This window comes from Protopterus annectens, chromosome 6.part0 (assembly GCF_019279795.1).
Source record: "Protopterus annectens isolate FY-2018-M chromosome 6.part0, PAN1.0, whole genome shotgun sequence".
NCBI classification, from domain to species: Eukaryota; Metazoa; Chordata; order Ceratodontiformes; family Protopteridae; genus Protopterus; species Protopterus annectens.
Window position 1 is genome coordinate 740761139 of NC_056737.1, and position 25931 is coordinate 740787069.

Consider the following 25931-nt stretch of genomic DNA (forward strand, 5'->3'; position numbering starts at 1 on the left):
GTATTTCTGCGGCCTTTCCAGTTGTTGCAGATGTCTTGTGGAGGTACATACCAAAAGGGGCGTTGTACTCTACAATGGCTCTAATGAGTGATAAGTAGAGGGGAACAATTACCTCTTTTTATTTCCTGGATGAGAAACCTTTTGTGATGAGGTGTGCCATGTAGAAGGATTTCCTGACTACTGTGGCGATGTGATTATCAAAGGAGAGACTACTGTCCACTTGTGTCCCAAGGTCTCTTATCACACTTTCAGTGTTAAGTAGACTACCGCCTAAGTGGTAGCTCATGGGTACAGAGTTTTTACCAAAGGGGATGACAATGTACTTTTTGGCATTGAGCTTGAGGCCATGGCTTTGACACCAGGCATCTGTCTCCATGAGGCCTTTTGTAGGACGTCCACATAGTTAGGAGTTTCGATTATGGCTCCTAGTTTGCAGTCATCTGCGAACTTCGTTATGCAAAGACTTTCTGTGTTAGCCTGTACTTCCGAAAAGTAGATACCAAACAGGAGAGGACCCAGGACTGAACCCCGTGGTACTCCACTTGTCACTGGTCTGAAGTCGGATTTGGAGTCTGCTACTTTCACAGTGTGGGTTCTGTCAGTGAGCCAGTTAGCAACCCAACTTGTGACATAGGGATTTATACCTAGTTTTGAAAGTTTATCTATAATTCCAGAGTGGGGGATGGTGTCAAAAGCCTTGGCGAGATCTAGATAGGCTGTGTGAACCACCTTACCCTTGTCTACGGCTTTGGTGACTGCTTTAAAGTCATCTATCAGGTTTAGGAGACATGATCTGCCTTTTACAAACCCAAACTGGGTGGAGTCCAGAGTATGGAGATTACCAATGTCTTTGTGTACAAGATCCATGATGATACGCTCCATGGCCTTGCAGACCAGGCTCGTTAGACTAATGGGGCGGTAGTTCCTGGGGTCCATGGTGGCTCCCTCTTTGTGGAGTGGGATAATCGTTGCTGTGCGCCATTCAGTGGGCACAAAGCCTGAGGTGAGGCTACGATTGAACATGGTGCTTAGGTGGGGTGCCAGTTCATTCTGCAGTTCATGTGGAATGCAGCCCGGGATGTTGTCAGGTCCCATGGATGCTGTGTTCTTGGCTTTGGAGAGTGTGGTTTTTACCTGTGCAGCCGTGGTTACAGGAACTTTGCATTCTTCCGGTATAGACATGGGCCCTTTAGGGGGTGAGAGGGGGGTAAAGTTAGGCTCACTGCCAGGATGTTGGCAATATCAGTTGGTTCTGTATATTTAATGCCATTGTGCTGTAACTCAGAATATATCTGAGTGTTGCCATTGAGATTCTTGACATAGCTATAGAATGCTTTGTGGTTGTCTTTGGAATCAGTGGCGATTTTGTTTTCGTAACTAGCTTTGGAGGACTTTATGAGGGATCTCAGCTTCTTACTGAGGCTGACCAGGGAGTTCCTCCAATCATAGGATTTTACTCTTTTTTTGCAACAGTTTATTTTTTTTGTTGTAGAGTTTGTTTATGGCAGGAGACCACCAGATTGGCTTCATTTTTTTTTTTTTTTTTTTGGAGGACAGCATCTTGGTTCTGTTAGGGATAGCACGATCCATGCACTCATGTAAGTGCTTATAAAGTGCATTTGTGTAGGATTCAGCAGTCATACCTCTATTGTCCATCTGCATGGATGTCATGAAAATGCCACTTCTGTCTTAAGAAGCATGAAGTTGGCTTTGGAAATTTTTTTTACTGTGGTTTCCCTAATGGGGGTTTGGGGCGGGATGTGGATGTCTAGAGTGATTAGCTTGTGGTCGGATCTGACCAACGAGGAATTGACCTCTGGTGTGGAACACCGGTCGCCCATGTTGGTAATGATCAGGTCTAGGATACTGCTGCCCCTGGTGGGGGTGTGGATAAACTGATCCAAGGCATTGGAATTTATGAATTCCAGAAAACGTTGAGCAAGTGTGTTGGCACATGAGTAGTTTTCCCAGTTAATGATGGGCTAGTTGAAATCACCCATTATTAGGGTGCTGGGATGTATCCTAATATTTTCCATTGCATCAAGAAATGAGGAGTGGGAATCCTGGGGCATGGTGGGGGATCTGTAGCAAGTTACAATTTGGACTGCGGTCTTGCCCATAGTTAGTTGTACTTGGATAATCTCGGATGCATTTTGCTGAGCAACTAACCTGGAGGTGTGGATATCCTTAATGAATATGGACACGCCTCCGCCTTTAGTGTTTCGGTCCAGGTTAGGTGGCCGAAAGGTGTGCTATGAATTATAGTCTGGTAATGCAGGGGTGCTCTCTGGAGCCTTGAACCAGGTCTCTGTCACTACACAGATGTCAATGTTCTCCATTTTAAGGAGTGCCTCGAGTGAATGCATTCTGAGGTTTAGACTTCTAGCACTGAGTAGCTTTACCCTCAGATTTTGCTTGCTTGTACCTGTTAAAGTGGTGAATTTGTGATTTGAACCTAGCCTAAAAAGGCATTATAGGGGTGGAATGAGCCTTAGCCAGTATCCGGAGTCCCAAGGGCGACAGGTGCAGGCCATCTCTGGCAAAGCATTGTGGTCTGTCAATCATGTCATCCCAGGCAGACAGAAACTGGATCCCCTTAGAATGACACCAGAAGCTTAGCCAATTGTTGAAGTCAAACATTTTGTCCTTCTGGTGTGGTATCATTCCAGTGATGGCAGGATGCTACTCCGGGCTAGGGTCATAAATGCCTGGGCTAGAAGATCGGAGAGCTCCTCCATGTCTCTTTTCATGTAGTCCAGGGAGGTATGTCTCAGGTCATTCACACCAACATGGACAATGGCGGAGTCATATTTGTTTGTACTTGCTGTGGAGTGACCTGAGTGCATGCATTATGTGGCGGATCCTGGCACCCAACAGGCAGCTGACAGTAACTTTTTCCTTGTTTAGCCTGGTGAGTGGAACATCAGTGTTCCTGACTACAGAGTCACCTATCACTAGAGTGTTGGATACGTTGTTATGCCTTATGGGCTGTGGTTGAGTGGCACACTGAGTTTGTGGGCTATGTGTCATTTGGGTTGTGTTGGGGGGGGGTGGAGGTTGCTTGCATTTCTGCTTTCGAAGTCTCTGTTGCTTGAGTAGATTTTTATTGAGAGCCTCCGTAAATGTAGGTGTGTGTTTTGTGTTTCTATGTGTGTGTTTTGGTGGTGTAGGTTTTGAGGGACTATGTGATGAGTGTTGTGTGGTGCAATTGTTTACCTTCTCCTCTTGACTGTCTTGTCTTGGGTGAAGAGAGCTTTGTTTCCAGTTTGGCTATATAAGTGCATCTCTCACAGGTTGTAGTGTTGGGTGGTAGGAGGAGAGGGTTGTCTGTGTACATGAGGCAATTTCTGCATTGCCCCAAGATGCCCAGATTCATCAAGTAGACAGGAGAAAACACCGGGAGCTGACCCTTACACATGCCTGGATAGGTGCTTATTTATTAAGTACTAAAAATGGTTTTCCTCTAGACAAGTGAGGAAAGTTGAGTGCTGTAGTAATTTGTAGCTTATTTAATGCTTACAAGTTCTGAACACGTCCTGAGCTCAAAGAAACAGATTTTAGTGCTAAAACTAATAAGCTGGCTTGTTCTAAGGGAAAATTTGAAGAGCACACTTTATGGCGCCGGGAATAGTTTAACCCTAGTTAAGCGGCGATGCATAAAGTGTTTGTTTTTTTTTTGTTTGTTTGTTTTTTTTAATATAAACAGTAGCAAATGAGCAAACTGATTTAAACAAATTAACCAATTAACCAATAAAAAGCTAAAAACTGAGCCCCGTTCCAGCAGTCTTTGATCAGACAAGTTCTAACTGCACACTCCTGCCACTAGGGTGCAGGGGAACCTTCTCCAAAAAAAGATGGTCTACATTAGTGCTCAAGTTATATAAACAAAGCTAGATTCAGCAGGTCTGAATTTAGTCTATGCTACAGCAAACAAGGCGCACCAATTTCAGAAAGAAACAGTTCAAATATCAGGACATGGAACAAAAATATAAACTCAACAGTCTCTAATTCCAGTTTAGATTTAGTCCTAAAGTAAAATTCATGTAGCTAACACCTGGCTAGATTCTTCTGCGGAGTCTCTTCACTTCTCTTTCACATCATGCTTTCCAAAACCAGTGTTCCAGACAAAAAACTCTCCCTGCAGTGAAAGGCCAACTTCTCTAATATCTGGGAACATAACACTCCTTTTCATATGTTAAGCTAACCAGGCAACTGCTTGTTCCCAGCACTGTTTATAGGAACCTCTCTACCTGATAAAGACACCTGTCCATCTTTTCTTAAAGAACAACAAATCATTTTTGTATAGCAATATGTACGACATTGTTTACCAAACATAAAATTTACATCACAGTACTTTTTAATGTATTACTTACACAGCATTCATTTTGATACAACCTATGGCGAGACCCCATCAGACTTCTTTCTTCTTCTTCTTTCGGCTTTTTCCCAGTTAGGGGTCACCACAGCGGATCATCTGTCCGCTCAGCTTTACGGTGTCGAGTTGCCAGCCCACACTCACACCTAGGGCCAATTTAGAGTGTCCAATTCACCTACTGCAGACTTTGAGATGTGGGAGGAAACCGGTGCACCGGTGGAAACCCACACGACCACAGGGAGGGCATGCAGACTCTGCACAGAAGGCATCCCAGCCGAGAATCGAACCAGAGAACCTCTAGCTGTGAGGCGGCAATGCTAACCACTGCAGACACACAGAAGTACAAAAGGGAAAATAAGTAGGTCAAAAGTAAATAAGTGAAAGAAAATGATAACTAAGCAGAACACTATTGCAAACTATTGGCTGAATGCCATGGCATGAACTTTTGAAAATACCCAGTCAATAATAAAAACAAAGCATGTATAAATCAAGAGAAAGCAGCAGGTCTAGATCAAGAGATATTTCAGATCTCAATTAGATCCTAAAGTTGGGCAGCCATGGTGGTGCAGTGGTTAGCATTGCCACCTCACAGCTAGAGGTTCCCAGATATTAGAGAAGTTGGCCTTTCACTGCAGGGAGAGTTTGCTATTAAATACATTTATAAAATGGGCAAGGAAAACTGGCTAGTCTGCTAGTTACCAGTGCATCATATCTGTTATTTAAAAAAGCTACTGCAGGCCAGCTAGGCATCACATTCTTTCACAGATCACTAATCCCTCACAGACTTCAAAATCCAACAACCTGTCCCCATAGTGAAAAGTCACTAAGCAGTGAAAAATATCAAACACAGAAGTGCTTCATAAAAAAAAAAAAAAAAAAACACACACCCACAAGTTAAACACACTATTTTGTCATGCATATTTTTTAGTTGGCAGCAGCTCTATTTGGTCACTTGTTCTCTGGACTTGCATTTCAAAATAGTTTTTTTTTTGGCTTTACTCTATTTGCCTTGCATAGGAGTGTTTTTGTTATGCCAGTACAGAATTATATTCATAGCACATTGTGGCTTTAAATAACAAGCAAAATGCTGCTTTATTCACGAATGTGAATATCGTCACCTGCTATTTGTACTTTTAGATCAGTAACCTGTTTGGCAATTAGAGAAGAACTTACTGTAACCTGCGGGGGATACAAGTGACTCTGTGTTTCTGCATAACATCACTATTATTTCTGACTTTTAGTTGGGGAATTCTAAACTGTGTGTAGCATCTTAGTAGTTACTTCTGTTTCTGCAGCATACAACTGTTATTCCTGACTTTTTGTGGAAAATGCTAAATTGTGTGTAACATCTTTGTAGTTACTTAATGTAGTGTATGTTATAATAGCTTGGTATCAACTGCACTTACCTTTTGTTTTTTTTTTTCTCTGCTTTCTTTGCATTTTGTGTTGCTCGTAGAATTGTGCTCTTTCTTACAAGGTATGCTGCTCATCCCCTGCATCTTCTATCTTAGTTACTTGGTAATCAGAGTGTTTTAAAACTTCAGACCCAATATTTACCCCCTTTTTCCTGTTTATTTCCAGTCCACTCAGCAAATGTTTATTCTGTGTCTTGGCCAACCTCCAATAAACCAAAGGCTGTCTGGTTGCCCTGCACTGTGAGACCCTGTGTTGGTGGAACACTAAAGTGCTTTCAGCTACACTAGTGTATGTTGGAGTTGTATTTAATCTGTCCTCTAAACTAAAGACATTTTGCTACAGCCTTTTACTGTAAGTGTGCACACTACTAGTCCTCCCCCCTATTTTTTCTCTTCCTATTGTACTCCTAGGTCAGTTACTTAAAACTACTTTCTTTCTCTTGGAAAAGGTTTACCTATGTACCTGCAGCCCATACATCAATTATTTTCCCCATAGAAGTGGTGTTCCTTGACACCACACTGAACTAGATTAGTAGCACAATATTTGTAGTTATTGGGGAATATACTGCACTACACTGACCTGGAAATGACTGAGCTTGGTGTTCCTGACTGTTTTCTTAGAAGCTGGCCTGGCCCAGTTTTTTTGGCTCACAACCTTGAATTACTTTGTGTCTATCCCCCTCCCCCACCTTGAACCTGCATGCCTCCATCCCACTCCTGCTTAATTACAGAGGAGTAAAAAATGTGTAGCAAGGCACCATCTTTTGACTTAGCTTTTCTGTCCTTGTTTCATAGGAATCCCCAGTAATGTGCTTGCATATACTATATTTTCTCCCACCAGCTGTCATACTTAATATTACACACTTGCCTCATTAAGTATAGTTTATTTCTTTCTTCCCAACTTCTGCCGTACTTAAAATTATACACTTGCCTTCTTCATCACATTAAAATCCATACTGTCTGTCTAGGTGCTTTTTTTAGCTCTTCCTTCCTACCTGTGTGGAGATAAGTTTTTTGCTGGATTCTTGGGCTGTTAGGGCTTCCGTGGTCCAGTGCAACCTGCTCCATTCACCCTCCGCTTCGCTCTGGGCTCAATCTGCTGCTCCACCCTACCCCCATTCCCACCCACCCACCCCCTCTTTCATTACATTTATACTTCCCTAACCCCTCCCAATCATTACCTCATCAACACCCTCCTATTAACTCAAAAACACACCCCCTTACAAACTCCTCCCAAATACTCTCACTTATCATCCTTAAGATGGCTTACATCATGAATACACTGCAACACATACAATTCCTTTTATACATTCTCACCTGCACCGCTCTTGTAGGCCTACTATTCCAATACCACCTCTATATACACCACCTTAAGCTCAACTCTACAGTTACCCAGCACTCACACCCTACCAGTAACAGATAACAATAACAGTTACTCTGACATCTCTCCTTCTTTAATCTCAATTCATACCACTACTCTCACCCAAACAAAACTTCTCTAGATCAAATCCAAACTTAAACTCTGCCTCTCACAATACCCAATACCCCTCTCTAAGAACAATCATGCTCATACTATAATTCACCTTTTCTTCTCACTTGCTAAATGTGGGGGGCATCCACCCCAACCCCAGCTCAAACCATCCCCAAAAATCTAACGCAAACCCAAACCAACACCAATTACGCTTTATAACAATAAACATTCATAACATCTGTAATAAAATTTCTGAATTTCATACCTGGCTAACTACCCACAGCCCAACTATCATCGCATTAACTGAAACATGGCTAAAGCCACATATTTCAGATACTGAAATTCTCCCCCCAGGCTACAACATAATTCGTTCCAATATGCTCAACAGAAAGGCGGTGTTGCACTAATATATCAAAACTCACTAAATCACTTCTTTCCCCAAACCAGTCCCTACCTTTCAAAACTTAGAATTTCTCCTAACAACTCTTCAAATAAACAATAAAAACCTAACTATCACAGTACTCTATACCCCCCCAAGGCCAGAACATTCCCATTTTAGAGGAATTTTTATCATGGGTAAACCTAAACATATCAAATGAAACTAAACTCCTAGCAGATAGAAATATTAATTGAAAAAATCTTTCCTCCAACTCCCCAGCCAACAGCATAAATTTACAGAGCTTTACTCAGCTTATCAAAACTCCTACCCATGGCCTATCTACAGGATCAGAATCTATCTTAGACTGGATATTAGTTACCCACCCCCACAATTACTCAAACTCTGGCGCCCTACCCAACATACTAAGTGACCACCCCCCTGCATACACCCACAGGACTCAACCTCATACTCTCAATATACACACACCTATAAAACATCCAGAAATCTCACCCAGTTTGACCAAAATAAATTCTCAAGCATTCTAAAAACCCATAACTGGCTCCCACTAAAAACTCTCACCCTAAATTACTTTAATAAGCTCTTCTTGGATACTCCTAATAGCTTAGCCCCCCCCCCCACCAATACATATCAAGCAAACAAAAGTGAATCATGCTCCGTGGCTACAAAAACTGACCAAACAATGCATCTTTCATAGAGACAATGCATGAAAACTTGGCAAAAAGACAGAACACAACAAAATGAAATTGATTTCAAACAACTAAGAAATAGAGCCAAGAAGCTAGCAATGCAAGATTAAAAAAAATGCTCCTCTAAGCTAACATCCTTACAAAATAATCCAAAGAAATTCTGGAAGTCAGTCTTCACCCTTCTCTACCCTGGAACTCTACATAATCCCAGTCCTGCACCTGATAAGACCCCTAATCAAATTTCCCACGACTTTAATAACCGCTTTATTACCACCATCGAAAAATTAATCAAAGACTCCTCAACAAGCCCAGACTAATACTCCCAGAATACTAATAATCTCATACAAAATGACAATGTACCACTCATTCCTGACAAAAATTCCAATCCTTCTGCAAGTCACTCATTTTCTATTCAATCAGTACCCACATTTCTCATATGTGAAGTATTAAAAAAATTCAAACCATGCTCTCTTTCTGCAGTCAACCTCCCCCCCGAATATTTACAACTAGCAGCATACGCAATTGCATATCCAGTTAGTATTCTTATAAACCGCTCTCTCACAGAAGGATACGTTCCACATCTATGGAAAAAATCTATTACTACTCCAATACACAAAGGCGGAAACTCTCATGACCTCTCAAACTATTGCCCCATCCACATACTTTCCCCACTATCCAAAATCCTTGAGAAGTGAGTACACACACAATTACTCAAGTATCTCATTGATAATAATCTTGTTTCCCACATATCATGGCTTACGCCCACAGCACAACACTATTACATCCCTGCTCTCATTCACCAATACTGTCAACAAATCCTTAGATACAAGTCACCCCACTTCAGTAATCCTACTGGATCTATCCAAGGCTTTTGACACAGTATCACATACTAAACTTCTGGTCCAAATAACAAAACTTGGCAGCGTCCCCAAATTACATCATACCTAAACAATAGTCCAATCTGATTATCTGTCAAACAAGACAGGAATCCCACAGGGTTCCATTTTGGGACCACTACTCTTCAACATCTTTATTAATGACCTCCACAAAGCCTCTCAACTAAGTAAATTTATCCAATACGCTGACAATTTGACAATAATCTCTACTTCAAACAACTTCTCTGACCTCCTCACAGTTACTCAAACTGCTCTTACAGAGATTGAGTCATGGCTAAACAATTCACCACTGCTGCTACTACTTCTTTAGGCTTTTTCCCGGTTAGGGGTCACCACAGTGGATCACCTGTCCGCTCATGATTGGCAGTGGAGTTTTACGGAGTTGAGTTGCCAGCCCGGCGCCCAACCTTACACAGAAGGCACACATGCACACACTCACACCTAGGGCCAATTTAGAGTGTCCAATCCACCTACAGTATGTCTTTAGGATGTGGGAGGAAACCGGAGCAGCCGGAGGAAACCTACGCGACCACAGGGAGGACATGCAGACTCCGCACAGAAGGCACCCCAGTTGAGGATCGAACCGGAGAAACTCTTGCTGTGAGGCGGTAACACTAACCGCTGCACCACCGTGGCCACCCATAATTCACAACTGCTACTAAATGCCAAAAAACAAAACTTCTATTATTCTCTTCAAAACCACCAGAACTTGAAGAGGTTGTTGTGTTATCCGGACAGTCACAAGCCTGATGTGAGTGGGACTGAAGGGACTACGACACCCTGCGGTAACTGCAGCTTTTGCAGTTTCATAGACAGAAGTAGATGCTTTGGGCAACCTGACAATGGTCATAGGTGCAGTTTCAGGATAAGGGCTGCCTGTATGACTATGCATGTTGTCTATCTTGCTTACTGCATGCTCTGTAAAGCTTTTTATTTTGGGAAAACTGATAGAACCTTGAGGGATATAATTAGAGAACACTTATACAGCATATGCTGTGCCTCTACCACCGATGCCCTCTCTAAACATGTAATCAGTACTAACAACAGACACACCTTCAGGTTCATGGTTACTGACGGAATTTTTCCCAGCATTAGAGGTGGAGACATCAGGAATCTAACCAAAACCAGGGAGGTTAGATGGATGATAAGACTGAGAGCTGATCGGGGTAGTGGGCTGAACGAAAAAGTACCACTTAGACCCATTCTGAAGGGACGTAGTCTTAGAAGTTAAAGATTTTTTTATTTTCATTTTAAATTTTTGTCTTTATGTGTTTGTTTTATGACATTGATGTTTTTCTGTAAGCTGAATTTTTCTTGGATGCAGTTCCTACAGAAATGTATATAATTTTACATAAGCTGTGGCTTTATTATGTCTTTCTCCTTTAACTGTGACCCTTAGCATTTAATTGGTTGCTTAGTAATTGGATTGCCTTTAGATTATGGGTGCTCTTCTCTCTGTGTATATGGTCTAATGAAGCAAAAGTGAAAACGCTTACCTATTTTATCTGTCTGGTAATACAAGTTTTTATTTTCAGCTGGCGTGTTATTCCGTTGGTCATTTTGTTTTACCAAAACAAAACTGGCAAGTACCTCACTCATCCCTGCTCTACTTTATGGTTGTGCCATCTTTACTAAGCTTCACTCATCCCTTAGCAATAAACTGCAGAATTGTTGCTATAACATAGTTAAATTCACCTCAAGAACGCCTAACCGCTCATACCACTGCCAAGCAATCTCTGAACTGAACTGGCTGGATTTCCCAAACTATCTTTGCTATACCCAACTAATGCTAGCCCATAAACTAATTTATAAACCAAATACCTGCCCAGCACTCTCATCAATACTACAAACATATTCCTTCACGTACCTTAAGATCCTCCAGCAAATTGCTACCAAGTGTAACACAGTCCAACAAAAGAGCTGGACAATGTTTTTTCTCCCATAGCATTGCTAAGAAATGGACCTCATTTCATTCCCATATTACCCAAATAGACTGTATAAAGACATATAAAGTAGCATTAAAAACTTACTTACAACATAACCTCAAATACCAATGCAAATCAAACAAACGACCATAAAACATTCACTACTTATTTCTAACCCAGTTCCATAGTTCAAAATAACTTTTACCCTGACAGCAACACAGCTCTATTACCGCTATAGCTGTTCTGCAAGAAATGCCATGTCTTTTTTCATGCAGTGCCAAAAAGAAACAACTCAAGCTTTGTACTATACCAACTGTTATCTAAGTTTATACAAGTTCTGATAGACAATATAAAACTTATTGTGTATGTATTTTAGTTTTATCATCATCATCTTTCGGCTTTTCCTGTTACGGGTCGCCACAGCGGATCATCTCTTTCCATTTCTTCCTATCCTCTGCATCTTGCTCTGTCACAGCAACCGCCTGCATGTCCTCTCTCACCACGTCCATAAACCTTATCTTAGGCCTTCCCCTTTTCCTCTTACCTGACAGCTCCATCCTTAGCATCTTTTTCCCAATATACCCATCATCCCTCCTCAGCACATGTCCAAACCAACGCAATCTCGTCTCTCTTGCTTTGTCTCCAAACTGTCCAACATGAGCTGGCCTTCTAATATACTGATTCCTAATCCTATCCATCCTAGTCACACCGAGTGCAAATCTTAACATCTTTAACTCTGCCACATCCAGCTCTGACTCCTGCCTTTTTGTCAATGCCACTGTCTCCAACCCATATAACATAGCTGATCTCACTACCCTCTTGTAGACCTTCCCTTTCACTCTTACTGGTACCAGTCTGTCACAAATCACTCTTGACACTCTTCTCCACCCATTCCACCCTGCCTATACTCTCTTCTTCACCTCTCTTCCACATTCACCATTACTCTGAACTGTTGATCCCAAGTACTTAAACTCGTCCACCTTTACCAACTCTACTCCCTGCATCCTCACCATTCCTCTACCCTCCCTCTCATTTACACACATATATTCTGTCTTAGCCCTGCTGACCTTCATTCCTCTGCTCTCTAGAGCATATCTCCTCCTCTCCGGAGTCTCCTCAACCTGATTCCTACTCTCACTACAGATCACAATGTCATCTGCAAACATCATAGTCCACGGGGCCTCCTGTCTGATCTCATCTGTCAACCTGTCCATCACCACTGCAAATAAGAAAGGACTCAGAACTGATCCTTGATGTAATCCCACCTCCACCTTAAACGGATCTGTCACTATTAGTTTTATATTTTTTTTTTTATTTTTGCATATTTCCACTTTTAAAAACATTTTTGTCAAGTGTCTATATTTTTATTTGACTATATTAACTGTGAAGCTTTTTTCCCCGGGCCTCCACTGAAAATGGATTCCCGACCCAGTGGACTTGCCCGATCAACAAATGTCAATAAATAATAAATAAATAAATAGAACAAAACAGGAATCAAGTTTGTGACACAAATATCTTTTACAGTAACAAAGGCACTACAAACTCAATTTTTAACTACACTATCCGACCAGGGAAAGATGTCCATAAACGTAAACAAATAACAGGAATCAAGTTTGTGACACAAATACCTTTTACAGTAACAAAGGCACTACAAACTCAATTTTTAACTACACTATCTGACCAGGGAAAAATGTCCATAAATGTAAACAAATAAATCTTCTGACGAAAGTGAAAGCATAAACCACACACAAGAAATGAAGCAGTGTAAATATGTCCATGGCACTTCCCAAACTTACTATGTTACAGTCAGGGGTTCAGCACGGACTCAAAAACATTTTGCGAATTCCTCCCTCATCTACTAAATTTGTGATACTTGTTCCAAACACTGCTTAGTACAGTATCAAGAAAAAATGCAGCTTTCTCTGACGGTCTCCTCTGTAGCGATCTGCTAAACATTTATTTTACTGTAACAGTAAATATCAGCTATCTTATTTTGTGCAGAACAAGGCAAAACTTGTCAGACAATAGAATTATTTCACAAACATAAGATAACCGTATGGATCTCCATTATTTTGCAATGCAATTCACACGTTAACTATCCTACATGTGAAGCGGGACCTTCTTGAATCTGACAGTCTTGGGATGTGTAATCATTGATTGATTACTAATCAAGCTAGGAAAAAGTGGGCATCAAGAATTTATTTCAGAAGACTGAGGTACTGTACCTGAATCTCCACCAGCCACTGAAGGGTGTAGGGTTTTTATGTAGACTGCAGCAACACATACAGCCACGGAGTAGCATGTAAGGACATCATACCGAAATTCGTTTGCAATGACCCGTCTTGAACTTTCTTCAGGATGCTTACTGGCGTTTTTAGCAGAAACCATTGAAACAACGAGTTTGCAAAAACAGCCACGTTGCGATCCTACAGTTCTGTTGGTGGGTGTCAGAAGTCTCAACAAAACTGCTAAGTCTTGGGGAGAAAAGAGATCCTGCTAGCAAAACATTTAGACATCTGCAGCGGTGTATTTTAGAAGCATACTAGGTAGTTTCTAGGAAACCAGAATACGTCCTTACGTTTTGAGACGTTTCTACGTCTGAGCGCACTTCATTCATGAGGGAAGTGGTAACTGGACTGCTCGTTATTACGAGGTAAAAAATTTATTAGTAATGACCCCAAATTTTACTCGGCTAAGTAAAGGTCATGATCCATTTTTACAACGTAAGCTGCCCATCTGGTGTTTACAATGTGCATATTTTCATCAAAACAAACAAAAGTAATAATTATTCACACAGCATGGAGAAGATTCTGTCAGTTTTACAGTATAATTTATTTGGAAGTAGTGTAGACCAGGACTGGCTAATCTATATCACTGCTGTCGTGCACCCCCATACAGTTGGTATCACGGATTTAGATGAGCGACTATTATTATTATCAAGCTCAGAACCTTTGTAAGTCTATTGCAAATTGATGAATTTGGGTCGATACAGCACATCGCCATCGAGGTAGCGATATGTTAATTTGCTGATATGGTAAAAATTCCGTTTCAGCTAAATTTCTGTCCTAGTGGGTTTATTTTGCACTATTTCCTGTTTTATTTATTTTTTACAGAGTGTAGTCTGTAACTGGACAGCGGTAGTGTCCATTCTTCGCCATTACTTATGACCGAATGGCATAGCTCTCAAGTGTACCTCATTACAAGGAACGTACCTCATTTGGGGTCTTAAAAAGTTCATGTTCCTCGAAGTTCCCTCAAAGTTCCACATTGAAAGACTAAGTCACACATTCGGTGTTAGGAATTTTTTTAAAGTGAAATCTATTGTAAATAGAAATGAATCATATTAATTCATTAAAAGATCTTCTCTATAAGTAAAACCAGCATATTTTAACCATCCTATGACCTTCCTAGTTGAAGTTGTTAGTAAGCCATTAGTATGTGTTCCACATTTTGCCCATTTGTTCCACATTATAAGGGCTAGTATTCCTCATTTTGGACATGGAAGGTTGAGAGCTATGCCGAATGGTAGTCTTGGTATATTAGTCTTAATCATATTTTTAATGGTGAATTTTTTCCAGATATTTTAATGGCATTTTTAGCTATGCAACGTAAATAATATGTTAATAGTATATATAAAATGCACATGATGATGTTTAGAACAAATTTAAAGTATTAAACTTTGGGAGGCCGTCAGCAGTGGCCTTGGGTCAGCTGGTGCCCTAGGCAAAAGGGCTCCACGGCACCCCCCCACACCACCCAGGTACCCCCATCCTGGTCTACCTACACCAAATAAATACTGGAAAAGCGCCCCTGCTACAGCGGCGCCCTAGGCGGCCGCCTAGTTGGCTTATGCCTTAGGCCGGCTATGGAGGCCGTGGTGGTGCAGCAGTTAGCATTACTGCCTCACAGAAAGAGGTTCTCCAGTTCGATCCTCAACTGGGGTGTCTTCTGTGTGGAGTCTGCATGTCCTCCCTGTGGTCACGTGGGTTTCCTCCTGGTGCTCCGGTTTCCTCCCACATCCCAGAGACATGCTGTAGGTGGATTGGACACTCCAAATTGGCCCTAGGTGTGAGTGTGTGCATGTGTGTGTCATCTGTGGAAGGTTGGAAGCCGGCAACTGGCTGGCAACTCGACACTGTAAAACTCCCCTGCCAATCATGAGCAGACATATGCTATCTGCTGTAGCAACCCCTAACCGGGAAAAGCCGAAAGAAGAAAATTTTTAATGTGAACTTAAGAATAACACTTTAAATTTGTTCCAAATGTGGTCGAGTGAACTTTAAAGACATGCAGATAGGTGCATGTGCGAGTGGGTGTGTCTTCTTTGAAGGCAGGGCACTAGGCTGGCAACCCAACACCCTAAAAATCTACTGCCAATTATAAGCGGACAGGTGATCCGCTGTGGCGACCCCTAACCGGGAAAAGCTGAAGACATTTTGTTCTTAACGTGAACTTAAAGTGTTAACCAATTGTGCTGTAAGATAACAATATGCATTGCATTTGACACTCATTTAATATTAGAAATTATCATTGAAGGTTAAACAAAGTACAAATGTTTAATAGCATAAGCTGTTTAATTATCACCAATGGCGGCTGGTAATGGGGAGGGGGGTTGTAGGAAGCAACTAAATGTGTGGAGCCACATACAATAGGGTGGGGCTGTAGTACAGCAGGTCAGTGTTACCTGTGATCTAACAGATGTGGTCATTCACTTTCATTCATAGGTCAGTACTAGATTAACTGCCCTTGTGGTCCATTTTAAGCCTAGCTTATCATCCCATTTGAGAATTAAACCCTGTACGTTGTGTTTGCAAAGTAAGCACCTTAACCATTATGCCAGCCTCTAAACTGCTTCTGTGTAAACCCACTCATTATAGCCACTTTACTAACTATATACACCTTAGATGTCTAGCCATAATCAACACTCCATGGGTTTGTCTGTTACCCACTAGTCTCCCCTAGAGCCATCCTCTGTTTTCCCCTCATATGGCCCCACACCATCCAGTCAGATTACTACTTGTTTCCTACTTTTTAACTTCACCCCCCCCCCCCCATGTTTTAACACTCTGCAACTGACCAAGACTCTAAGGTGCACCTTAGACTTTTTTAACAAACGTTTGCCTTAATGATGAAGGCATGAAAAAAAAAAATCATGAGTAAGGAAATACATTCAGCCTTCCTAACCCTCCAAAAAGTCAGTTATCTTCTCTGTACCACTCTGGTGTTAAATTGGTATGACAAGTAAAAGAACAAATATCCAGAGGCATATATAATACTGCTGAGTGTCTAGGAGAAGAAACTGAAGCACTTGTGTAAAATCCACAAAGAGAAAAGGACTTTACATAGGGGAAATGAACAGCCAAAACTCACCAGGAGAACCAAATGCTGTTATATGGCAGCACTACTCAGTGTAACACTCTGCCAGTGATCACACTTCCTGCTCAGACCACCACAGACAGCTACTTATCGAGCTCAATGTTGATGTTTGACTGTTACAGAAAGTGAAAAAAAATATGCACACTACTTCTGCAAAGCCAGAATAATGAAAGTTTATTTTAAACAAATGACAACAATCACTTTTATCCACAGACAACCCCTGCTTCCAACAATTAAAGCCAACTTTATTGACTGAATATATCAGAGTGAAATATGTTCATAGGCTGGTTTTAGGCTAGCTGCCCTTCTGGGCCATTTTAAGTCTAATTAATTAATTTCTCTCAAAGCCAAGATTCAAACCTTGTATCTTATGTTTATAAGGTAAACATCTCAACCAATATGCTAATCCAAGTCCCCTTATGTTAACCCCCATAAAATAAAAATAGCAAGAGTTGGACAACGTAATTTATGTGTGCAGAAGCAGAAAATGATACCACTTCCCCCAATGACCCCTTCAGTAGTATGTCCATTTATGCACAAACAATTTCCCCCAATGACCATTTCAGTAGTTTGTCCATGTATGCACAAGCACTTCACTGGCATCAAAATGAAACATTTCCCCAATGATCCCTTCAGTAGTATTTCCACAAACTCCTTCAGTAGTATGTCCATCTATGCACAAGCACCAAAATGAAACATTTCCCTCAATGACTCCTTCAGTAGTTTGTCCATGTGTGCACAAGCACTTCACTGACATTAAAATGAAACAGTCTCCCACACACACACTTTAAGTAGTTAGCTTTTTCCCACATCCTGGCAGTATCACACATAATGCCTAAAAAAATCCTTTTCCAGCACTCATGCTTCCTCTTCCACATTAACTACTTCCTTCTCCTTGGTTCATGCTGCCTGAGTCATTTGAGACAACTTGAGCCAGGAGGAAGAGCTCCTTGCTGCATCATGCAGCCTCATACCTCTCAACCTTTTAGCGCATGAAATCTGGAGAAAAGACTAAAATAATGGGTGGACAAAGGTCCAAAAATAGGGACAGATTTTAAATATTGTTCTCATAAACTTAGAAAGTAGCTAGAATGGTTAAAGGCTTATAGTGCCTGCATATTTGAACTGTTTCTTACTGAAATTGGTACACCATATTTGCTGTAGCATAGACTAGATCCAGGCCTGCTGAATCTAGCTTTGTTTGTATGCTTGTTGTTTGTTTGCTTGTTATTTCCCTGAAACGTTAATTCCACCTAAAACGCAGCTTTTCAGCGCTTCTGTGGATCCCTAGTGATATCTGCATTGCTTACTGTACTTATTTCCTTGTTTCACTTGAAAGAAAGTTACTGTTTGTCGTTTTTGCATTTAAGTTACCTGTAACACATTGCGTTTAAGTTACCTGGCAGTTGCTCACTAAAGCAATTATATAAGTCAGCACTAAAAAATTAAAAGCACTACACCCTCACAAACTCCCCTTGAGTACCTTGTTCCCCATTGGCCCTTTTTTCAATTATAAAGGACTTCCCAATACTATTCTAGCATATCCAAAGGTTAGTTGTCAATCTCCTCTCCGGTCCAGCTGGTGAATCTGGGAATCTTGAGGCAATGTTACAACTGCCTCATGTACACAGACAACCCTCTCCTCCTCCCAATAAATTCCAACACATGTGAGAGATGCAACCATATAGCCAAACTGGAGGCTAAGCTCTCTCAACTCAGTACTGGCGTAACCAGTCAGGAGGAGAAGGAAACCACACTCACTACAATTCTAGTCTCACATAGACCTACCACGACAGCAAACCAAACACATAAACACACAAAAACATACTCGGAGGCTCTAAATAAAAATCTGCCTAAGCAAGAGAGACCTCCAAAGCAGACACCCAAGCAACCGCTACCCCAAAACTAAACACGTGCAACACATAGCTCACAAAGCCAGTGTGCCGAACAGTCACAGCCCTTAAGGCTAAACAACACACCTGATACACTTGTAATAGGTGACTCTATCGTCAGGCACACTGAAGTCCCGCTCACCAGGCTGAACAAGGAGAAGGTCACAGTGAGCTGCCTGTCGGGCGCTAGGATCCGCCACATAACACAAGCACTCAGGTCACTCCAAGGCAAGTACAAATATGACTCAGTCATTGTCCATGCTGGTGTGAATGACCTGAGACGTACCTCCCTGGACTACATGAAAAGAGACATAGAGGAGCTCTCTGAGCATGTATCCCAGGCCTGTATGACCCTGACCTTGAGTAGCATCTTACCCTCACCAAGAATGATGCCACAATATGAAGACAAGATGATCAATTTCAACAATTGGCTTAAGTATTGGTGTCATTCAAAGGGGGATCCAATGCCTGTCAGCCTGGGATGACATACTCGACAAGCCACAATGCTACGCTAGGGACGGCTTGCACCTGTCACCCCTGGGCTTTCGGATATTGGCAAAGGCTCTTGCTACCCCCATAGTGCCTTTTTTAGGCAAGGCTCAAAAGACAAACCCACCTCCATAGGTATCACAAGGGATAAGAAACTAAGAGTAATGCTACTCAATGCCAGAAGTCTAAACCTCAAGATGCACACACTCTAAACTCTCCTTAGCATGGAGAACATCGATATCTGTGCAGTAACAGAAACCTGGTTCAAGGCTCCCTAGAGCACCCCAGTACTACCAGGTTATACCTCATACCATGCTTTTCAGCCCCAAAACTTGGACCGAACCACAAAAGGAGGGGGAGTATCAATATTTGTCAAAGATACCCACACCTCCAGGTTGGTGGCACAGCACGAAGCATCAGAGACTATTCATGTGCAACTAACAGTGGGTAAAACTGCCTTCCAGTTTATAGCTTGCTACAGACCACCCTCCCAAACCCAGGAACCCCACTCGGCCTTCCTGAGAACACTGGAAAATATGAAGGTCTCTCCAAACATCATTATATTGGGCGACTTCAACTACCCAAACATAGACTGGGAGCATTACTCTAGCTCCAACACCCTAGCCTAAAGGTTTCTAGAATTTATAAACTCAAATGCTATGGAACAACTTGTTACCACTCCCACAAGAGGGGAAAACATACTGGACCTGATCATCACCAACATGGGGACTCTATGCTCCAGACCAGAAGTGTATTCCTCACTGGTAAGATCAGACCATAAACTAATCTCACCGGGTAATCACATCCCGACCCCACCCCCTGCCCAGAAAACCACAGTGAAAAACTTCTCTAAAGCAAATTTCACACTCCTCAAAACCAAGGTGGAATCCTTCAAAGCCCCCGGGCCTGTGGAAAATACGTCCCAGACCGCAGAATCCTTTATAAACGCATTCTATGAACACCTTCAGGAATGCATGGATCATGCAATCCCAAATAAAACCAAGACCCAATCCTCCAAAGGCAGATGTCCTGTCTGGTGGACCCCAGCCATAAACAAACTATACAATAGAAGGAGGAAGCTAATACATGATAGAGCAAAATCCCAAAAAGGGAAGGCATCTCTGATCAGTATTAGCAAAAAACTATGAGCACTCATAAAATCGTCTAAGGCCAGCTTCGGGAGAAAAATTGCACAGGACACTAAGGATAATCACAAGGCTTTCTTTAGTTATGTTAGGAACCTGGGTGGGAATTCCCAGATATGCTCAGAATTAGTCCAAAATGACAAAAAAATACACCAAACCCACAGACATTGCCAACATCCTAGCTGACAAGTTCAGCGCAAACGTCTCCCCACCCTCCCCACCAAAAGGGCAAATATCTATCCCAGCAGAGTGCTGCTCCCCTGACATCTCAGATGCTCAGGTAAGCACCGCCCTCTCCAAAGCAAAAAACACAGCATCAATGGGACCAGATGGTGTCCCGGACTGCGTCTTACATGAACTCCAAGAAGAGCTAAACCCAAACATAAAACTACTGTTCAATCTCAGCCTTACTACAGGATATGTACCCAAAGAGTGGCGTACAGCAACAGTGGTCCCTCTCCACAAAGGTGGTGTCTCAACGGATCCTGAAACTATCGCCCCATAAGCCTGACTAGCTTGGTCTGCAAAGCTATGGGAAGGATCATCATGGACCTCATAAATAAAGATATTGGGGACCTGCAGACACTGGATCCTACCCAGTTCAGCTTTGTTAAGGGCAGATCCTGCCTCTTAAACCTGGTCGATTTCTTTGAAACAGTCACCAAGGCCATTGAGGAGGGGAAGGTGGTGCACAAAGCCTACCTGGACCTCGCAAAAGCCTTTGATACAATACCCCACTTGGGCATTATAGATAAGCTCACCAGCTTAAATATAAACCCCTATGTCACTAGATGGGTTGCAAACTGGCTCAAGGACAGAACCCACATGGTTAGAATTGCTGGAGCCATGTCAGACTCCAAACCAGTTACAAGTGGCGTCCCTCAAGGCTCAGTCCTGGGACCTCTCTTGTTCGGTATATATTTCTCGGAGGTACAGGCCAACACGGAAGGACTGTGGCTGACCAAGTTCGCAGATGACTGCAAACTGGGCGCCATAATCGACTCTCCAGCCGACACAAGCATCCTCCAAAAGGGCCTCATAGAAACAGACAACTGGTGCCAGAGCCATGGCCTCAAGTTAAACGCCAAAAAGTGTATAGTCATCCCCTTTGGCAAAAACAAAGTGCCCACAAATTACCACATAGGTGGTAATCCATTAAATACAGAAGAAGTAATTAGGGACCTGGGGACCCAAGTTGATAGCAATCTCTCATTTGACAACCACGTGGCCAAAGTGGTTAGAAAAACCTAATCATAAAGGGATTGACATCTAGATCAGGGGAGGTCATCGTGCCTCTTTACTCATCCCTCATCAGGCTCATAATTTAGTACAATGCCCCTTTTGGGATGTACCTTACCAGACACCTGCAGCAACTGGAAAGACCCCAAAAGTACCTCACCAAGAGGATCAAAGGGCTCAAACAGATGCCATATGCTGCCTGGTTAAAGAAACTCCAGCTCTACTCAGTGGCATACCACCTGCTCAGAGGCGATCTGTGCCTGATGTATAAAGCCATGTCCAACCCGGAATTAATGGACATGCTGCACCTCAGAAAATCCAAATCCCATCGAGCTACGCGCTCGAGAGACTTGAACCTCAGCACTGAAATAAATGGGACATGCTGGAGGGACAGATTCATAACCCAGAGGCTCCCTTCACTCTGGAATAAAATCCCAGTCCAGGTTAGGCAGAGTCCCTCATTGACTCTCTTCAAGAGGAATCTTGATGAGTGGATGGGAGATCGTAGGTTTACCCCGGGTATCACTTCTGTGTCACTGTTAGACAGGGGCACAATATACTAACCTCGAAAAAGGGCATAGCAAAATTAATTTAAAATGGGTGGTGAAAGCCAAACACACTCTGGCTAGGTTTATAAATGCCCTAGGGCAGATAGCCTAGTATGAACCTATGAACCTAAGAATAATAGGATTTCTGTTAGCATGCATTTACTGAAGGATATGAAGTACAAAACTCAAATGTATGTCATTATTTATTGACTTCAATCTTCAGTGATTTTCTAGAAAACCACAAATTTTACAAGGACAGCCTGAAATATGAGGAAAAAATCTGGATATTCTGCAAAAATCTAAACAGTTGAGAGGTATGTGAAGCCATTAGGTGAGTTGTTCATTGAGTGACACTTCTGTCACTGCTGAGTGCTGCCGATCATACTCACTTGATGATCAGGAAGCCTAATACTGGACTGATTTCAAAACAGACCAGCAATTGTAAAAAGCTAATTTTTTTGTATATCCTCTGAGAAAATCAACTATTATTTTTAATTTGAAAATAATAGTTGACTTCTTGAGTTAGAACATTTCTGATAGAATTATATAAAGTAAAATGGGTTTGCCTTATAGTAATAGCATGAATGTGATAGAAAAAAATATATAATTTGGTAGAACTGTTTTTTTTACAGTAACAGAGGTTTGATAAAACTGCTTTTTATTATAGTAACAATGTGATATTTTGAGAGCACAGGGTTTTCAAGTACAGAAAAGAAATATGCAGTAAACAAATATAATTAGCTTAACATAATGTGCTCGTGTGAAACAAAAAGTATTATACATCTGAATGTTTTTGTTACAAATGGCATTAAAAATAGAGGCTTGTTAAAATATCATAAACAGTTGAATGTGCACAGACGTTAAAGTGAATAAAGGGAAAAATGGATAACTACTTTCAGTACAAAGAATGTACAAATACAGACGGGACAAGTACAACTTATTCAATTTTATTTGGATATAAAGGGAAAGTGCATGACAACATGGCAGATTTGGAAAAAACATATAAGTCACCATTAAAGGCAAATTATAGGTGCCACATTTCTACAGTGTATGTGGATGGTGCATGTTTTTGAAAGGATGAAAAGTACTATACTGGGTTTGCAATAGTGACATTGCAAAAGGAAAACAAACCAATTATGGTTAAGTTACCAGGATACCTGTCAGTACAAAGGGCTGAGCTAGAGGCTGTACAATATGTTTTGAAGCATTTGCATCCAGTAAAATGATAAAAAAAAACTATCATAGTTTTACTTGCTATAGTAGCTATTATTTTGTTAATCATAATAAGTAGGGTTGCAACCTATCCATTTTTGTGGACTATCCAGAAATCAAACTGATTGTTCGGTAGTTCAGAAAACACTGTAGAGTCTCCAGTATTCTGTTTCAAGAATGGAAACAGACTATCGGAGTGTGTAAAATCGGTGGATTTACTGTGCCTTTTTTACAGAAAAGCATAATAAATCAACAGAAAGCTGGCATCAGGAATGGAAAAAAGGGTGTTCCCATCACCTGACGCCCACAGCTACATCACAAAATGGGTGGGGCTTGGACGGGAGTGGGGTGGAAATGGGTGAAGTTACTAGTGATGCTAGGGCTGTGGCCTTGATCCAGTTTAAGCCAGAATGAAAGGTGACAGCCCTAATAATAACATGCAAGTGTGTTAAACTTTGTATTAAAAAGACTGTCAGTCAGGTATCTACTGTAATTAATGTAGGTGGTAAAAAAAAATCAAAGTTTGATTTAAATTTTCATTAACATTTTTTTGGTTTTCAAAAAAAAATGGGGGAATTGATAGAATTATATAAAGTAAAACTGTTTTCATTTATAGTAATAACATGTATTTGATAGAAATATATATATAATTTGGTAGAACTTTTTTTCCTTCACAGTAACAGAGGTTTGGCAAAACTGCTTTCTAGCATTGTAACAGTGTGATATTTTTAGAACACAGCATCTGCAAGTACAGAAAAGAAATACGCTGTAAACAAATATGATTAGCTTAACAGAATGTGCTTGTGTAAAACAAAAAGTATTATACATCTGAATGTTTTTGTAACAAATGGCATTAACAACAGAAGCTTTTTAAACTATCATAAACAGGTGACTGTATTTAGATATTCAAATGAATAAAGGGAAATGGCTAACACAGCAAAACAGTTATAGACTGTCTTAACAATGGAAGAAAATTTCAGCCTGCCGAAAACTGTTTTTCTCTGGATGAGAAAAGGATGCAGACAAAGAATGCTTCAATGCAGAAAAAGATTGTTTCATCAAGCACAAAGTTTTGAAACTAGATAAAAGTGACTGTGAAAGACTGTCTGGTGGACATTTTTGTAATTTAAGTCAGCTGAGGAAGTGCAGTTTATCTGACAGTGATCTGCGTTGTAAAGAAAAAATGGTATAATCTTGACAGTAGTGCTTGGATGGTTTATTAATATTTCAGCATACAAATATACAGTTGTACAGTATTTGTCTGCATAACCTGCTGATAATTCAGTTTAAAAAGTTCTTTTTTTTTAGCTGGGGGAATGCATCCCAACATCCAATACCATGAGTTCCCCTGATGATCACTGCTGTAGTAGTCGTCTTAGCTATATGGGTTATAGTCTGCATATGATATAACAGCCAGCCAGCTTCCAATGTTTCAGAACATCTTCTACATGCCCAAACTGTCAGGCAGCTCGAGCTGTGCTGACTTTGAAAAGACAGGTTTGGGCACCAACCTCTTCAGAGCTTTCATAACAACAAAGAGAGGTAGGCTGAGCCATGAAAGGGCAATGCTAGGAACAACAAAAATAAATGTCCACAGCCTGACTTAAACATTCAAAAACAAGGAGGATGGAGGGAGGGAGCGGTTTACTACAACAGTGATCATTCGAGCATCTACTGTTATGGTAAGTTTATTTACACAGCTGTATTATGTTCATCATATCGATCACTGCTGCAGTAGCCTTAGCTATGTGGGTAGATTACCCTAGTTTACCACATTTAGGGAGTGGAAGGAGAGACATCCTAGCAAAGCCTGATCTTGACCTAGAGAAGAAATCAAGCTTATAGTGCTTTGTAAAAGTATGTACAGAGGACCACGTTGCACCTTCTAGAACAATTCTAGAATCCAACCCTTTCCAAAAAGCCATAAATGAAACCAAGGCACTTGTTGAGTAGGTCTTGACCCTGTCTGAAATAGTTTTGTTGTGGTGGATATAACAAAAGGTAATAGCCTTAGACAGCCCATTTGAAATAGTGTATTCTGACACAGGTTGTCCCTTCTTCATTCCTTCACAAGACATGCACAATTGATCAGAAAATCTGAAAGATTTACTTCTCTCAAGACAGTGCATAAGTTGTCTGAAAACATCCAAGGTATGTAGTATCCTCTCCCTCATTTTTAGGTTCAGGAAAGAAAATGGGGAGATGGATAGTTTGGCTTAAAGTAAAGTCTGATACCACTTTAGGCACAAAAAAAAGACTAGTTCTCAAAGACTCTGTCTTTGTAGAAAATGAGATAGGGCTGACTAATCGTAAGAGCTTGCAACTCAGAAAACCTTCTTGTACAGGCTAGAGCAATCAGAAAAACTGTTTTCCTTGTTAAGAACCTGAAGTCAAGGTTAGCCAGTTCAAATGAAGCAAGTGTTATTTTCTCCAACACAAAATTAAGATTCCAAGAAGAGGCCACCAGTTTTCCTAGAGGCTTCTTATGCAAAACCCCTTACAAAAAATGTTTGACATGGGAATGCATTGAAAGAGGAGGATCCATGAGCAGACATGCTGAAATAGCCAATAAATGAACCTTGATGGAGGATTAAGAAAGGTCATAGGATAGTAACTCACAGCAATATTTTAAAACCAGAGCATCAACTAGAAAACCCTTTACATTTACTAACACACAGTTTTCTTGAAGGACGCTTTCTTGTCTCCATTAATGCCCACTACACATCCTTAGTATACAGGTGCCTAAAGGGAACTAAGACCCTGTTATCCAGGTAGTCAGTTTAAGTTAATTGGGGTCAGGATGTATCATACCTCCCTGTCCTTGTTTGAGTAAATCCCGTCTGTGACAAAGTTCATGGTAAT

At 41.2% G+C, this 25931-nt stretch overlaps 1 protein-coding gene across 2 annotated transcripts in view; it reads right to left on the reverse strand.

The window, feature by feature from the left end:
• Positions 1-13751, reverse strand: part of TMEM260 (transmembrane protein 260) — a 1312140-nt gene extending 1298389 nt beyond the window's left edge. The window contains exon 1 of one of the 2 annotated variants that reach the window (XM_044074429.1): positions 13394-13751. In XM_044074429.1, the coding sequence (XP_043930364.1) occupies positions 13394-13556 (163 nt within the window). In that variant the 5' untranslated portion in view covers positions 13557-13751. The remainder of the gene's footprint in view (positions 1-13393) is intronic. The other variant, XM_044074428.1, reaches the window with a different exon arrangement.
• Between the last annotated feature and the right edge of the window lie 12180 nt (positions 13752-25931).